Source organism: Psittacula echo (assembly GCF_963264785.1).
Source record: "Psittacula echo genome assembly, chromosome: 3".
NCBI classification, from domain to species: Eukaryota; Metazoa; Chordata; class Aves; order Psittaciformes; family Psittacidae; genus Psittacula; species Psittacula echo.
In genome coordinates, this window is record NC_137736.1 from 47,228,248 (window position 1) to 47,245,520 (window position 17,273).

The 17,273-nt window shown below is 44.2% G+C and overlaps 1 protein-coding gene across 1 annotated transcript in view; it reads right to left on the reverse strand.

Moving 5' to 3' along the window:
* Positions 1-10,695: 10,695 nt before the first annotated feature.
* NHS (NHS actin remodeling regulator) overlaps positions 10,696-17,273 on the reverse strand; it is a gene marked incomplete at its 5' end in the record, with an annotated part of 254,050 nt that continues 247,472 nt past the window's right edge. Inside the window, 3 exons of the mRNA XM_080614308.1 lie at positions 10,696-12,015; positions 12,520-12,646; positions 13,114-16,071. Coding sequence (XP_080470434.1) covers positions 11,391-12,015; positions 12,520-12,646; positions 13,114-16,071 — 3,710 coding nt within the window. The 3' untranslated portion in view covers positions 10,696-11,390. The remainder of the gene's footprint in view (positions 12,016-12,519; positions 12,647-13,113; positions 16,072-17,273) is intronic.

Genomic DNA, 17,273 nt, shown 5'->3' on the forward strand with positions numbered 1-17,273 from the left:
GGGCTGGCAGGCTGCTCTCTGAGTCTCTGTGGCAGGGCACGTCTGTGGGTAGCTTAATTGTGCCCTCTGCGATTCCCAAACTGAAGAGCCTCATGTGTGTGCCATCCATAGGTCCAGGTTTCAGCATACAGTAATGTCTGTTTATCAAACGCCATGAGGTTTGGTTTGGTTCTTCTCAAGCCGCTTGTGATGAGAGAAATCCAGTTGCAGAGGGGTAGTGACGGCTGCAAAAGGTTGTCCTCACAGAACTGTACAGAGTTTGGTTGATACCAGATGCTTAATAAAATGCATTGTTAGTAGCTTATCTCCACGAACAATTTATTTATTAATAGTTCAGGTAACACACATTTTTGTATGTTCTGCTAAATTCTCTATCAAGTGCCAGCAAAGCATTTGTTTAAAGGAGAAACTCAAGATGGAAGTGCTTCCACAGGATGGATGAGCCGACTGGCAGCAAAACGAAGCACTAACTGGGTGAAATGTAATTCCTATTGTGACCACCATCTCATGGACCAGTGACACAAGAAACCCCCTGAACCAAAGAGAAGTAGGCATTGATCATGTGGACTGATTAACATAAGAAGTTGCTTAACAAAGAGGAAACTGTGTAGTAAGTAATGAAAGAGTTATGTAACTTGTAACCAGAGAGGGTCTTTGCTTGACATGTATAGAGTGTAAAGCTTTGACAGTTGGGGAGCTAGGCATTGTTCTCTATTTTGCGCAAGCTAGAACAAAAGAATAGAAATACCTATAATTTGCACTGTTGAAGGGCATGGAAGAGAGAATGTCTGCAACTTGTATGTGGACAGAAGAGGGAATCAGAAGAAGCAATAGGAATTACGGCAGGTAATCATAGAATCATAGAATCGCAGAATAGTTAGGATTGGAAAGGACCTTAAGATCATCTAGTTCCAGCCCCCCTGCCATGGGCAGGGACACCCCACACTAAACCATGCCAGCCAAGGCCTCATCCATCCTGGCCTTGAACACCGCATCCAACCTGGCCTTGAACACCGCCAAGGATGGAGCATTCACAACCTCCCTGGGCAACCCATTCCAGTGCCTCACCACCCTCACAGTAAAGAATTTCTTCCTTAGATCCAATCTAAACTTCCCCTGTTTAAGTTTGAACCCGTTACCCCTTGTCCTGTCACTACAGTCCCTGATGAAGAGTCCCTCCCCAGCATCCTTGTAGGCCCCCTTCAGATACTGGAAGGCTGCTATGAGGTCTCCACGCAGCCTTCTCTTCTCCAGGCTGAATAGCCCCAACTTTCTCAGCCTGTCTCCATACAGGAGGTGCTCCAGTCCCCTGTTCATCCTCGTGGCCCTCCTCTGGACTTGTTCTAACAGTTCCATGTCCTTTTTATGTTGAGGACACCAGAACTGCACACAATACTCCAAGTGAGGTCTCACGAGAGCAGAGTAGAGGGGCAGGATCACCTCCTTCAACCTGCTGGTCACGCTCCTGTTGATGCAGCCCAGGATACAGTTGGCTTTCTGGACTGCGAGCGCACACTGAAGACGGCTCATGTTCATTTTCCCATTGACCAGCACCCCCAAGTCCTTCTCTGCAGGGCTGCTCTGAATCTCTTCTCTGCCCAACTGTAGTTGTGCCTGGGATTGCTCTGACCCAGGTGTAGGACCTTGCACTTGGCATGGTTAAACTTCATCAGGTTGGCATCAGGCCACCTTACAAGCGTGTCGAGGTTCCTCTGGATGGCATCCCTTCCCTCCGGCGTATCAACCGAACCACACAGCTTGGTGTCATCAGCAAACTTGCTGAGGGCGCACTCAATCCCACTGTCCATGTCACCGACAAAGATGTTGAACAAGACCGGTCCCAACACTGATCCCTGAGGGACACCACTCGTTACTGGTCTCCAGCCGGACATTGAGCCATTGACCACAACTCTCTGCATGTGGCCATCCAGCCAGTTCTTTATCCACCGAGTGGTCCACCCATCAAATTGATGTCTCTCCAATTTAGAAACAAAGATGTCATGTGGGATCCTGCATATGGGGCATTTTGGCGACCCACATGGAACATCTGTAGTCGCTTGCCCAGACTGCCTAACCACTTCAGGCAGAGGGGTTTGGCTGGGTGAATTCTGACCTTTTGATTGTGGGCTTTGTACAACCAGCCCTGAAACCTGGATGACCAGCAATTCAGTAGTGCAACGCTTGCAAAATTATATGAGATGAAACAAGGAAAGAAAGAATCTCCTTCAGCCTTCCATGAAAGACTCTGTGAAGTGGTTTGTAAGGGAAATGATCTGGACCCTGAGAGTGAAAGGAGTAGAATGTTATTTAATCTGCTTTTTATTAGTGGAATGGTGATTTCACATCTAATGTCTAGTGCCTACAAAGTATATAATAACAGAGACAAAGTAGAGGAAAAACAGAAAAAGAGCCAGGCCAAATTCTAAGCCTTGTTGTTAGCTGCTTTAACTAGTGGACAAGAGTGAGGAAGGGGAATGAGTGTCTGAGGATGGAGAGGACGAGGACATGGTGAATACCTCTCTGAGCTGACCAGTGTACCTATTGCAGGTGGGAAGGGCATTGGAAGAGAGAATATCCACAACTTGTAAGTGGGCAGAAAAGGGAGTTTGAAGAAGCGGTAGGAGTTATGTCAGAAACCAGTTTAGATTGAAGGGGACTGGAGCTGATCCTCTGGTTCCAGTTGAGCTCTGGAATGAAACAATAGATTTCTTGATAGACACTGGAGTTACTCATTCTGTAGTTACTAGTTACGAGGGACCGTTAAGTAAATGTTGGTGCAAAACAGGTAGGGAATTCCACAGGCAGTTTTTGCAACCAGTGGAATTTACAACTGGGGATGTGAGATAACTACTGCTTGGACAAGATCTACTTTGTAAGTTGAATGCACAATTAACTTTTTCTGAGGGCTCTGTCCAGTTGCATATCCCTCCAGAAAATGTAAGGGGACTGCAAATATGCTTATGCACTGAAGAAAATGAGCAAAAAATGTGGATCAGGTAAAAAAAACAACCAAACAAAAAAACCCACCACCACCAAACCAGTACAATAGACTCTTTCTTGAAATTTGGACTGTTTCAAGAATATGAATTGGAATTTAACATTCAAATCCTCCCAGTCGGAATATAGGTTTCATACATGACTTAGGAGAAGTTAATGCTCAGACAGCTGATACACACCAGCTGTATACTATACTCTCTTCACCTCAATACCAGAGACTAATGAATGTTTTATAGTGCTGGATCTAAAAGATACTACCTTTTGCATACCAGTGGGTGAACAGAGTCAACTTTGCCTTTGAATAGAAGAATCTGACTACTGGATGAAAAATGCATCTGTGCTGGACCATGTTCCGTTAGGGGTTCAAGATTAGCCTCACAATATTTGGTAATATTTTGGCAAAAGAATTGGAACAATGGCATTGTGAATATGAAACTATTTCAGTGTTGCAATACGTATGTGATATATTGATTGGATCAGATAGGAAGAGTGTTTGGAGAGAACTATAAGCCTACTCATTTTTTTTTTTTTTTTTTTTGCCTAGCAGGATAATGAATTTCTAGAAAAAAAGGTTCAAATCAGAAAAAGGGAAGTCCACTATAAGGGCTTTGAGATAATGAGAGGATAGAGAAAGCTGGGTTCTGATAGGATAGAGGTGATACACAGAATTGCTGTTCCCACCTCAAAGAAATTTGAGGTTGTTCAGCCTGGAGAAGAGAAGGCTGTGTGGTGACCTCATAGCAACCTTCCAGTATCTGAAGGAGGCCTACAAGGATGCTGGGGAGGGACTATTCATCAGGGACTGTAGTGATAAGACGAGGCAATGAGTTCAAACTTAAACAGGGAAGACTTAGGTTGGATATATGGAAGAAATTCTTTACTGCGAAACTAGTGACGCACTGGAACATGCTGCCTATGGAAGTTGTGAATGCTTCATCCCTGGTAGTGTTCAAGGCCAGGCTGGATGGGGCTTTGAGCAACCTGGTCTAGTAGAAGGTGTCCCTGCCATGGTAGGGGATTGGAACTAGGTGGTCTTATGGTCCTTTCCAATCCAAACCATTCTATGATTCTATGAAACAACTGCAAGGGTTTCCAGGGATGGCTGAATAGTAATGGCTCTGGATTCTAAATTTTGGCTTGATAGCCAAACCTTTATATGCTGCTTCAAAAGGACCAGAAGCAGTGTAGAATGGACTCTAGGATGCTGAAAAGCTCTTGATGGAATTAAAAAAAATGAATGGAGTCCCTGCATCAAGACTCCCAAATTTTCAGAAACTGTTCCAATTGTACGTGCATGAAAGACAACAAGTAGCATTGGGAGTGCTAACACAGAAGTTAAGAAGCTGGAAGAGATACTTCTCCCAGTGGGATATTTTTCAGCGGGATACTTCTCCCAGCAAGTGGAGGAAGCAAGCAAAGAGTGGCCTGCTTGTTTGACAGCAGTAGCTGCAACCATAACTCTGATCAAAGAGTCTTGAAAACTGACAGTGGGCCAACCCCTTACTGTGTATGTACCTCATACTTGAAAATAATGGATATGACTGGATTTTTTAAAGTCAATTAGCTCAGTACCAAACAGTGTTGCTGGAGCAAGATGACACTCATTCAAACATCTAGTCTTAACCTGGCCTTCGGAACTGGAAGATTATGCTTACTCCAGCAGGCCAGATTGTCTAGATGAACAGTTATGTGAGACAGAAACTTTTTACTGATGGAAGCAGTTACATGTCAGATGGAAAATGAAAAGTTGCATATACATTGGTAACTAACAGAACTATTGGAGAGCAAATAATTACCTAGCAGTAATTCTGCTCAGAAGGCTGAATTGAATTATTAGCCTTCACTCAAGCCATGGAATTAAGTCAAGGAAAGAGTCAACATTTATATGGACTCAAGACATGCCTTTGGAGTAGTTCATGCGCATGGAGTGATTTGGAAGGGAGAGGACTTCTAACTTCACAGGGAATCCCAGTGAAATACAGAACTGAAATTATGAGACTATTGCAAGTGGTTCTTCAACCAAAGGAAGTTTTAGTAATACATTTTAAAGTGCATCAGAAAGGAAATACAGATATTATAAAAGGAAACTGAAAAGCAGATCAAGCAGCATTAAGAGGACCAAGCTTTGAAGGAGCATTAGTCCCAAAACTAATGTTCATATTGGTATGTTTGGTATTGGAATACCAATGATACCAATGAAACCTCTTCCATTCATACTGAAGAAAGATATCTGTCTTCAGTCGGCAGAACGAGGTAACTTGGATCCAAGAAGTTAGGAGAAAGATCCTTTTGAAGAATCCTTATAATCAATAACATTGTGCACTGGAAAAGTTTCAGGAGAACGCTAATTGCCAATAGTTAAAAATAGAAAAGGGATAAGCTGGGTAATTAAAAACCTGTCAGCCTGACTTTAATCCCAGGAAACTATCAGAACAGTTAATACATGCCTCTGTCACCACATAGAGAATTAAAGGAAGGAAATATCGTGAATGCAACCAAAAATAGGTTTATGGAAAATAAAGTCTGTCAAGTAAGTGCCCACAGAAATATGAGTAGAAATCAGTACTGGGATTGCAGACAGAAAGCTGCCTTCTTCCCAGGAAAGTCGCTTGCCCCAGGGTCTGGTGAGCTCCCAAATCCAAACAAATGGCACTGAACCCCTTTCCTTCTCTTGCCCCTTGGCTGCCCAGTCTGGGAGGTGCTATTGCTTTCTCAGGTGTCCCCACCCTTACCACTAACACTCCCTGAATGCCCCCACATGCTGTGTATACCCCTGGGACTGCAGGGACCTGAGGGGCTGTCAGCCAGTGTCTGCACAACTGGCTCTTCCAAACACCTTATCTTACAGGTGTGATAATGGAAGCATCCCTCACCAAGAAGACTGGCTCTCTCACAGGCTGAGGTGAAAACTGTGACATTATCACATCAGTCCTGTCCGTTGCTGCCCTTTGCTAGAACAGCCTGATGGCTGGAGACCTGTGGAGAAGGTTGAGGATCAGCCCTAAGTGCTGCCCTCCCTGTGGGGACAGCCTGGTAGCTGTCTATGGAGTGTACCTCCTGCCCTGCCATTGTAAAAGGCAAGGAGATTGCATGGCTGCAATCTGGTGATCAGAGAATCCCTTGCTTCCCAGACCATATCTGTGTTATGCAGAGCATCAGATGTGACCAGCAGTGCTCCTGAGAGCAGGCACTAACGCTCAGTACTTGGAATGAATGCCTGTGCTAGTCCCCTCTCTGAAATGGGACTTCTGTTGTGGATCAATGCCTCTCTGTTCCAGATAAAAGCTCCAGCAAGATACGGAGATTAAGGTATGCCTTCTGCTTGCTGGCTCAAGGAGGACCCCACCAGGCTGCGTATGTAGCTTGATCTGCCAAGTCTCCCAGAACACTATGGGAAGATTTGTTGGGTAGTGGTTGAATTCCACCCTGGGAAGAAGGCGTCAAAATTTTCAATGTGGCATCTAAGTTTTAACACGCATATGTTTTATAGTCCTTTCCCCCCACTTCCCCAAACCCGTAACTTTTCTGATGTATAGTTATATACATTCCTCATATATATCTACATAGCATGGTGGGATGCTTTGCTGAGTAGTACAACCTGAGGAAAGCTTATATATATATACTGATACTACTTATAGTATTGAGTTTATATAATCACTGGATGGGCCTTGCAGTTTTATGCCGTGAACACATACCCAAAGGCTGAAGCCTGGATTTCACAGACTAACAAAAGTCACTGACTTCACATATGTTGTAAATAGTTACAATGATTTCACCTTATATACATATATTGAAGTACTGGGTATATTTTATGTAGTCTAATGTTTTATCTTTTCTTTCACTAAGCATGAAAATAACACAGGCATACAGCAGGCAGATGAAAACCAGCTTGTGCCTTCCTCTATGGGTTAAGCTCTTCCTACAGGTCTTGCTTATCTGTATTTCTGAATTGGGAAAGGTACACAGCACAACAGGAAATGATCTACATAATCATTAACTGCTTGACCATCTGGTTAGAACAAATTTAATGCACACTGCTTCCCACTTGGAGACTACTCGAAGACTACACCCATCAGGGCAATCTTCACATCCTTCCAAAGCCTGATTGCAGATAGCCCAGCAGCAGTCCCCAAAGATGATCTTTCCCACATGCTCTAAGGCACCAGATGTGCACATTTCAGCTTTTTATTCTCCATATGCATTTTTTTTAAAAAACAAGTACAGTTTTGCAAAGCTACTGGCAAAATGACATGAAACCAAGGTTTCATGATGCGCATCTTCGCCTTCCCTTTTCCTGCAGATATGAAATTTTTGAAGACACATCAGGAAGTTATCATCTACACACTTAGCTTTCATGTCCTCACTTCCCAAACTCCTGATAACCGAATCCTTTTAAAATAATGTTTGCACTTCTAAGTTTGTGTTCATAATTTATGTCTTTTGCCCTTTATATGATATGATGGCTTCCTTTATATGATAAAGTTCAGTAACTGGATTCTCTGTGCCTTGGGTCTGATTTGTTTTGTTTTCCTGCTGAAAACAAAGTGATGGTCTATCCACTATTTTTCATCCTGGCTTCCTTTCTCTTACCTTGCAAAAGACTTAGGCAAATTCAGCAGTCTTTATATTCTGGCCAAATTGTACTTGATGGCAAAATTCCACTTAAAGTCAATGACACTTTAGATACAGATTTCCCCTTATTCATTTTATGAAAAATAAGTTAGAGAAACCATGATTAAATGGCTTGAAATGTGTAATATGCTGAGGCTTACCTTTGGAAATATCGTACTTGTAGCCTGTAGATTAGACTTCACATCTCATTACAAGAAAGTAAAGAGAAGGCGTGATTTAATTGCAGTCACGTTTATTTGCAGTTTCTATACACACTTTCTAGGTAATCAAACTTTTCCAACACATTTTTTGAGAGGGGTTCACAATGAAACTGTCACTGTTTTTACTAAAAATAAATACAAGACTTAAAGTGTTGCACAGCTCTAAAATATACAAAGGCTTGGATTTAATGTAAACTTTGAAAACATTTTACAAAAGAAACCATCTTTGCAACAATTTAAAAAGTTTGTATTTACAAATATTACAAAAATACAAAAATGGATGCAAGTCCATAAACCATTGTCTTTTCTGCCAGCATGAACTGGTGCTAGTACCAAAATAGTTACACTGTAACCTTCTTATTTTTTATTTTTTTTTTTAATTCTTTAAGTCATAACCTACAATATTTCTCTATCTGCCACCATTGCAGCAAATGCATTCAATCACTGACCTTTGGCAAAAGCAAATATATGCTTATTTGCTACAACTATTCCATGTCCTCTATGCTGCCAAAAAAAAAAAAAAAAAAAAAAAAAAAGGAGGGGGGAAATGTTATTTTTCAGAACACACAGCTGTTTAACTTCAGAAATTATTTCCATAACATCAGTGCAAACAACAGAACAGTAGGTTGAAATGATGGTCCAGCGGTTACCTGATACATGTACTGTACCCTGTCTCAAGAGGTGAGTGATGTCCTCTTCACTCTACAGCTTGTCTCCGGTGCCTTAAAGGCACTCCTGCAGCGCTTCAGGGGTCCCCGCCACTTGTCTTCCTCTGACTATCACATTTGTTATGAACTCTAGGGTTTAGAATCTCTATTTGGGTTTCAATCAGCTACATATAAACTAGGAAATTAAAAAAAGTAGAACTATATTTTAGTAGGACTGTTCTGTGGCCATTTTGTACATAAGGTATTGCCTCGCTATTCTGGTAAAAAAAAAAAATTAGTGTATATTTATTTATGGTCTCTATGAAATTATTGATTGGAAGGTAAAAGTGGTATCATCAAAGCAAATCCAGCTGTATTCTCTTTACAGTTTTGAGTGACTATTTAATTCAGGAGTATTGAACATGTTCTAAAAGTGCTCCTGGTAAAATTTTGAATGAAAATAACTGAAGATGACAACCTAAGGATTTTATACCCAATACCTAAGCTTCCTATACTCATGTTCTCCAGAAACTGGTTTGTTACATGCTAAACGTTCCCTCTTAAAACATTCTCATTCATTCACTTCACGTAAGTTCAGACATATTTCCCTGACTAAGCTACTAATGTGATTCGCTTTTTGTTTCCAAAACCTTGCTCCCATTACCTTTTTGAAAACTATTTTGGACTTCTAGATTATTTAGACTTCCTAATTTCGCAGCCCTTCAGCTGATGGACCACTCCTCTTCCCAACACACGTACCACATACACAACAACTCTGCCTTGCACACCGAACGCACCCAGGCTATACAGGAGGACAGTAGGAAACCCTGAATGATGTAGTTCTTGTGATAAGCACTAGGCAAAATCATATGTGAACCTTATGGGGAATAACATTCAGGATTTGTTAAACCATTCTGACTTACTCAGACTCTTTAAAATCCTAACAGTTTCAGGTAGAACCTTCCTCTTTAAAACACACTCTGCCCACTTTTAAAAACTCTCAGCTTTACACATTACATGATTAAAAGCAAAAAAAAAAAAAAAAAGTAAAAACCGATTTCACACATCCTGCTTCCCTATCATTTACTTATGCTTAAAGCCAGCTTTTAGTTGATTTTTTTAGTACCAAAGTACGCTCTTTCTGCTATCCTACTCAACCTGTCCTACTCCACATCACATTCCTCCTCACACTATTTTCTCTGCACTAACATTTCCTCTATTCCAAACCTATCCTACGGTAACCAACACCAACTGCATCAATTTTGGACAAAGGGGCCTTGTTTTCCAAGTAGCATGGATGGGGCTCCATTGATGGAAGCTGTGGTGGCCCAAAGGAGAATCAGACCTGTTGCTTTTATTCTGTTTAAAAATTAAAAGCATAAAGCAACTTACTGGTTAAGTCTTAAAAGTACATGTTCTTGCGGTTTTAAGATGAGAAAATTCAAGTAACTTCAAGTAATTCAGCTTTTATTTCCCTGCCTTCTTTTGTATCAAAGCAGCTGCCTTGATTTGTCTCCTTTCCCACCCCACCCCAGCCCCCCACCCTCTTCCATGTTTCTGGTAAATCCAGACAAGATCCCAATTGTATTTGGCTGGCACAATGAACCAGAGCTTTCCCCTTCCCAGCTCAGCGATGAATATAAATAATGCATACACATACCTACTTCCCAGCTACGTTTTCACAGTGTCATTTTTGTAAATATTTAGGTAGCATGAATCTCATCAGCACAAAGAGAAAGCTTCACTGAAAACTCATCGCAGATATTTACTGATAAATCGAAAGCGCTTCTTGCATGCTTATAATTTGTTTCCTTTACGAACCAGAAACTACCGTGTTTAAAGATTATAGTTACCAGATTATGACTGTGTTATGTATCCCAATAGCCTAATAGGAATATGAAAGTTAAGTACCATTTCTTCTCACATCTATCCTCTCTGAAGTGATCCCTGTGAGAATAAAGGCCCAGGGGAGGCTGTGGGATGGGACCTTTGGGGCTTTGCATCAGACATGACTTTGTTCTGTGAGAAACACGCTCTCCTTCCCCACCAATCCTCATGGTAACCCTCCCAGCTCTGCTTTCCAGTTAGCTTCTTCGGAGCTGCCTTAGAAAGACAAATGGTTACTGTAATCCCATCACAGTCAGCCTTTCAATTTCTTTAACTAAGGTGGATAATTCCTCCTTTCCACTGCTCAATGTCATTCTTCAGGCTTGTTGTGCTGAAAGTGGTTATCGGTGGCCACGTGAACTTTTTATGCTTGATATGAAAATGGTATTCACAGAATACAGTTATTACATTTGATTTCTTTTGTCTTCTATAAACAAAGTTGCTATGCAGTAAATCATTTGCCACATCCACTTTTTGATAATTCTATTTACAATTTTTTATCAAAAATATGGTATTTACATATGTTTTGTTAATTTCTTCTAAATTTTGTTTCAGCTCATTTTAGTGTAGAAAAATACCAATCCTCAAGAGCATTTTCTTTTTTTCTTTTTTTTTTTTTTTTTTTTCTCCCTAGGGAAGCACTACAGTGAGGGATTTTTTTCTAGATGGGCACCTTCTGTGGAAACAAAAAACAACCCAAAGTCACTTTTAACTCTATGGAAAGTGTATAGCCTTGAAATCTACAGTGACAACAGAAATGAGAGTGGGATAAACCAAATGAAGCCAAAAGAAAACAGAACAGACATAGCGTATCTTTCTCCTTTTAGAAAATGTAATGTAATAAATAGCTACAGCTGTAGTCCTCTGTTTCCCCAGCATCTTATGAACACAAACATATTTAAGCATCAATATTGCCCTGCGATTTTTTTTCTTTTCTTGTTTCTGACTACTACAGCACTGACCTCTTATATTCACACCCTTACAGATCCAGAGTGGTGTCGGCAGCCTGGCCCTGGTGCCGTGCAGCCTACGTTGAGCTCTGAGAAGACCGATCGTCATGCGGACTCCCGTCCGAGTTCTCTGTCTCTCCTTCGGAGATGGCCTGCATCGGCGTGTTGTACAGCCTGCAGCGCACACTGTACCGGCTGCTGCTGGCTGCTGGAGGTGCCCGTGAGCGCCCCACTCGTGAAGATGCCGACATAGGAAAGCTCTTGGAGGAGAATCCTTCTGCACTGACCCTGGGGGAGCAGGGGGAGAGTGGGGACAATGCATCGGGGCTCGCCGCAGAGGGAGACTCCTCCAGGCTTTGGGGGACATCCGCTGTCAGCTCTCCAGGAGACTTGGGCAAAATAGGACTTTTCAGGATTTCCGTGGCGGACATCCTGTAGCTGGAGTCGGATCGGCTGCCCTTTTTAAGGAGCAGTAGTTTAAACTCTTCATTGGATGTATTGGACTTTTTGGCATTCCTGTATATGAGCCCAGGGGACCTCTGACTGCTAATGGGAGTGCTCACATTGCTGGCCGGTGGCACATTGCTGGCAGGCAGTGTGCTGCTGGAGGGGGGCTGGCTGCTAGTCCCAGATGAAGCTCTCAATCTGTTTCTTACAGAAAGGTCTCCAGAATCCTTTCGCCCAAGAACTTTCCTTTTTGATCTGTAAAATCAAAATGACAATGCATGCAGAGTCTTAGGTAATAATAGCACTGAGTATAACCTACTCAATATCAAAAATCTGTAATTTCAGTTGTGATCACAAATTTTAGCTGAATACAAAATACTTTAAGCTTTCAGCCTTATGAATGATGCTTTCTCATCATTCTCACTACAATGACAAACTCAGCAGAACAGAGCTGGCAGGCAGAAGACAGGAACCACTGTGGATATTTTTCTTTGGAGACACATATGTTTGTTAGAGTGGCCTGATGTTGTTTTCTGTTAAGCATCCTACACATGACATGAAGATACTTGGAGTGCATACCAGACCATAATAACACATTTTTTTTTAAAGCTGCCTTTTAGAAAACTAGACTAAATAAACTAAAAGAAGATAGTTTCAGGACAAGACTTCAACATGGAATAACCATCCTGGAGCTATCATTAATGGGCAACTATGCAGGGCTGCATGTTACCATTTCCCATTACTGCAAGGTTAAGTCACCTGTGAATGACTGCAAACAGATCCTCAGTAGTGCGGGGTTTGTTTGGAGACACAAAGACATCCTCAGTGTCAGCCTGCGACTCCTCGCTCAGTGGAGACGTGATGGACTCATCACTTGGAGAAGACTCTTAAACAAGAGAAGAGGCCACACGATGAGTCAGATTCCGCTGCACTTTGCAACAGCACCACCAACGCGAGGCACCAGCTCGGCTCACAACCGTGTGGTCAATGCCACCACATAGACTTTATCCTCTGATCTAAACATTGTGTAGTTTGCATGCTGTGCCCATAAAGAGAGCACAACTAGAGACTGAATCCGGGATCTCCCGTTTACTGTACAGCTTCTCTGTACCCAGGGTTAGTGCTCCTCCCTTTTCCCTTTTCAGCTGAAATGCAGCACAGGGGAGGAAATAAATATCAGAGAAATACACTCTGAATACACTGAAAAGGCATAAAGTATCTTCAGGTTGGCTGGCCAGCTAACAGATCAGGGGGAGGCTGTGCTTAAACCTACAGAGGCAAGCTGATTTGCAACTCCAGCCTGCTCTTCAACTCCACTAATTGGGTATAAAGCAGAAAGAGTTCACAACTGACCTTTCAGTGAAGGCTTGTCCACACTGGCTGCCATCTCATCCACCCTGCCATCCTCAGAGGCACTTTTGGTTGGGATACCTGACGCAATATCATTTTCCTGCTTAAAACACACTTCACTGAGTGAATTCACTGCTGCCATCTCTGCTTCACAGCTGATATTCCCAGGCACATGTTGGCTTATATCAGATTGGTGCTTAAGCTGTTCGCTGATGGCCATTCCCTCAGCCTGAGCCAGGCTTTCACCCACAGGCCCAGCTTCGAGCCTCCCCTCACTGCCTGCAGAGAGCTCTCGTTGAGCCTGCACTTGCTGAAGGTCATGCTCTGTTTCTGCTCCCTGGCCAGGCTTCTTCACATCTTCATCACCTGTGGGGACAGCTGAGCCCTTCTGAAACCCGTCCACAGAGACAGCACACATCTGATTCAGAGTGCTTTCTGGCAAGCGCTCAGCAGCCGGGTGTGTTTGGACCTTTATGGGTTTGATTTCAAACAGGCTCGTGCTTGCTGAAGATACAGCTTCTCGCTCACAGCTATTCTGCCCACTGAAAGAGGAGCTTTTCTCAAAAGGTGGCTTTCCGGGGCCCACTTCTGCTGGGGAAGTGTCAATGTACAACATCATGGACTCCTCCGTGGAGTACTGGCGCGATACTGGTTTCTTAGCTAACAGTGGCCTCATTTTGCCTGGAGAAATGTCAGTCGCCATCAAGGCGGTCTCCTGTATGCAGAGCAGGTCTGGGGCACTGCCTTTCTGTTTGCCTCCTTCAGGCTTGTTGACTGCCCGGAGGTGGACAGACTTGAGAACGGAAGGCGTGATGGCGAGGGCAGAGGGAGGGCTGGGATGCAGGGCTTCCCCGACCGCGCTCTGCTTGCTGTGGCTGAAGGTATGCAGCTGATGCCTGTGAGCGAAGGGCTTGCTCAAGACATTGTGAAGAGCACTTAGGTCGAGGTGAGTAGGAGGTATAATCGGAAGTTCGAGGTCTTTGCTCACTGAGGCAGTGCTGTCTTTCGAGAGCGGCTGCTGCAGCGACGACTTCCTCTCTGGTACTTTTGGCTTCCTCTTGCTCCCCCCTGGAGACAAGGGTCCCGAGAAGAAAGCAGTTGGAAAAGAGGAGGTGGGTGTCTCCGACTGGCTGGAGTACCCGCTGGAGGGCGAGGCTAACCCTGCCAGCTTCTCAGGGGAGGCCAGTTTAAACTCGTTATCAACAGAGGGAAGGGATGGGGTGGTAGCTCGTGACCCAGACTGGGACGTCTGGGATTCGGAGCTCTCTGGTGACTTGATGCACTCTATGACTGTAGTACCCGTAGCAGTGCTCGAATTGGACAAGGACCTGTAAGGATCACTGGATTTCAAGTCATTTAGAAGCCAGAGGTCTGCATAGTGAGGTTGTTCAGCACCTTCGTCTTTAAAGGAGGGGATATCGGCTGTGTCGAATGGAGTGTCCTTTAACCCGCTGTCGCCCTGGCTTGCCCAGGGGAGCTCCTGCTTGGCTGGCAGGTTGGGGCCTTCCACTCGGGAAGGTGTGTTTGAAAACTCAAGGGGCAGCTTCATCTCCCTGGCAGTATGAGAGACGTGCTGCCCACCGCCGATCTTTGGTTCTTTGTTGTCAGGAAGGTCAGTGCTGTCCTCTGATTTCCTCAAAGATGAGCTGCGTTTTGGTGGGGCTGGCTTTGCCTTTGGTTTCTTCAGTGAGATGCTCTGCCGTCCTTGCCTCCTGTGGCTCACACACTCCTGCCAGGCGCAGTCAGCCAGGCTGGAGGTCACGCTCCCGATCTGGCCACTCTCAGAGCCTGGGGCTGCATAGTTGCAAATATAACTCTTATTACCCTTGAGACCGCAGTCAAAGTGCATGGAGGTATAATATCCTTCAGTATCCACAGAAAAGTGTGAGCTAGTGTCTGCCTTGTCAGAGGGGCTCTTTTCAAGGAAGCTGTCATAGGTGGCCATGCTGGTGAAGCTGGGGCATCCCAGGCTGTCCGCCTTTGGGCGCTCAGGACTGAAGTCCTGGCGACAAGAGGCGTCGTGGTGATGGTGCAGGTAGTTCCACTCACTGTCGCTTGTGTTGCTGTTGTTGGGGTCATCCAGTAAATCTGCCACCGTGGAGGTGAAGGAGCTCGCCCTGTGACCCCTGACCTTGTCCATGTGGTCACCAAACTGCTCCGTGAGGAAGACGCTGGAGTCCTCATTGGCATTAGGAGCAGTGTTGAGCGACAGCTCAGAGTCACAGTGTGAAGAACCTGTCAGTGGAGGAGAGGCAGCAGGAGGAATGGTTTCAGACGTCTGGGAGGGACATGTGGAGCTGCTCCCACTCCAGTTGCCACTGGAGGACTGATGGTCATCTTTCTGGTCCATGTGGCTGCTGAGCAGGACTCCTGCCGTGGAGATAGAGTGAATGGGGCTCCCGAAAGTGTCCGAGTTGGATGAAATCTCGCAGCTGCCCGAATCAGCCATCCTTGACAGCCGTGATCTCCCCCTCTCGCCGATGCTGTGTTCAGGGCTGTGCAGGTGCTGAGGACAAGTTAAACCAATGGGCTGGCACTCTTGTGAACCCTGCTTGCTCAAGATCTCCTTCCCCTTTTTCAGGATCCTTTCCTGGCCAGCTAGGAAGAGCTCTGTTTCATACCCCTCATTCTTGGCAGTGGTATCCTGATGGCCCTCACTGGCCCTCGCGCCCTCGCGAGGAAGGCTCCGTGAGCGGATGCGGTTGCTTACAGCAGCAGCGAAGACGGCGTCCCCGTTGTCCGCCAGCACCAAGATGTTGCCAGCGGAGTGGGAGAGGGAAGCGACAACACTCTGTCCCCTCTGGGCACGGATCCGCCGCCGGGAGGGAGCAGCTATCAGGATTTCTTCTGTCTGGCACTCTGAGTCCCGCGTCCCTGACCTCCTGTTGCTGGAGCCGGAGAGGTCTGGGTTTGCGTGCACAATCACATTGCGCTCTCTCGCCACTGGTGACTCGTCTGAATCTAGGACACACGGAAAGCCGGGTGAGTGGGAGACAGATCCACTTTTCCTAGCATGAGATGACCCGCAGGGCAACCCAAGGAGCATTATCTGCTGTATTCTTTCTTTATTAATCTTGCTGAGCACTGGACCAAATTGAACTTGGCTATGAAGAGTATATAAAGGAGACTTCATACCAGTGAGGTGGGGAAATTAGCCTAGTTCTGCAATGTGATCTCTGTTCTCCTATTTCTGCAATGTGATCTCACAATGAGCTGATCTTGCTGTGGTAAATATTAAGATAAATATTAAGTTTTCAGCTTTTGTCACTCTATCTCAACTAGTTAAAGACAGTTGTCGGGAGTGGCTGCCGGAAAAACACTCCATGAGCTTCTAAAAATAAATTTTGACTACCTGTCTGTTCAGAATTTCCATTATCTGCTTCTTTATTACCAAGAATATTTGCAAGGCAACAGGATCTTTCTTTCATAGGTTCTCTGGTTGCTTATCCCCTATGATAAACACTTTCCTTCTGCTTCCCATCAAGTTTCACAGCAACGGACCGAGATACCAGAGCCATCTTCAGGTGCAGATGTACATTAAGAAATAATGATCCCATTAGGTTTGTTTTGGGTTAATACCAACTTTGAACTGGATTTGCCCTCAACAGAGCTGCTCCTAATTTACCTGGCACAAGAGGTGAGGTAAGACACTCAATTTCAAGCAAATATCCAAGGTAATAAAGAATGAAAGGAAGGAATTGATGATGAGTGTGATAAGTAAAAGGAACATTTAGCAAAGTTTCCTGCAGGGTCCCAGCAGCTGTCTCTTAACGCAAATATCCAGGTGCTCATCTGAGTGAATTATCTGTCTGTTGTGCCAGCTCATCATCACTTTGGTGAGCAACATCTGTCAGTTCTTTACCTTAAGATCCCCTGAAGCAAGAAAAAACTTTCACTTAATCTAGTTACTTTTTATGCACGTAACTATGGGTTCATAACAGAAATAACATGGAAAAATAAAAGAACTGATTAACATTTACACAATAAGAGCTGAACACGTACATCTATATTACTCGGTAAGGCCCCTGGTCCGTCAAGGCCATATGGAGTAATATAGCTTTGCTTACTGTAGTAAATAAAAAAACAAACCACATAATTCCCAAATTCCACAAGCATTTCAAGGTTTAATTTCTTTGGAAGGATGGCTACCAGGTCATATCCCT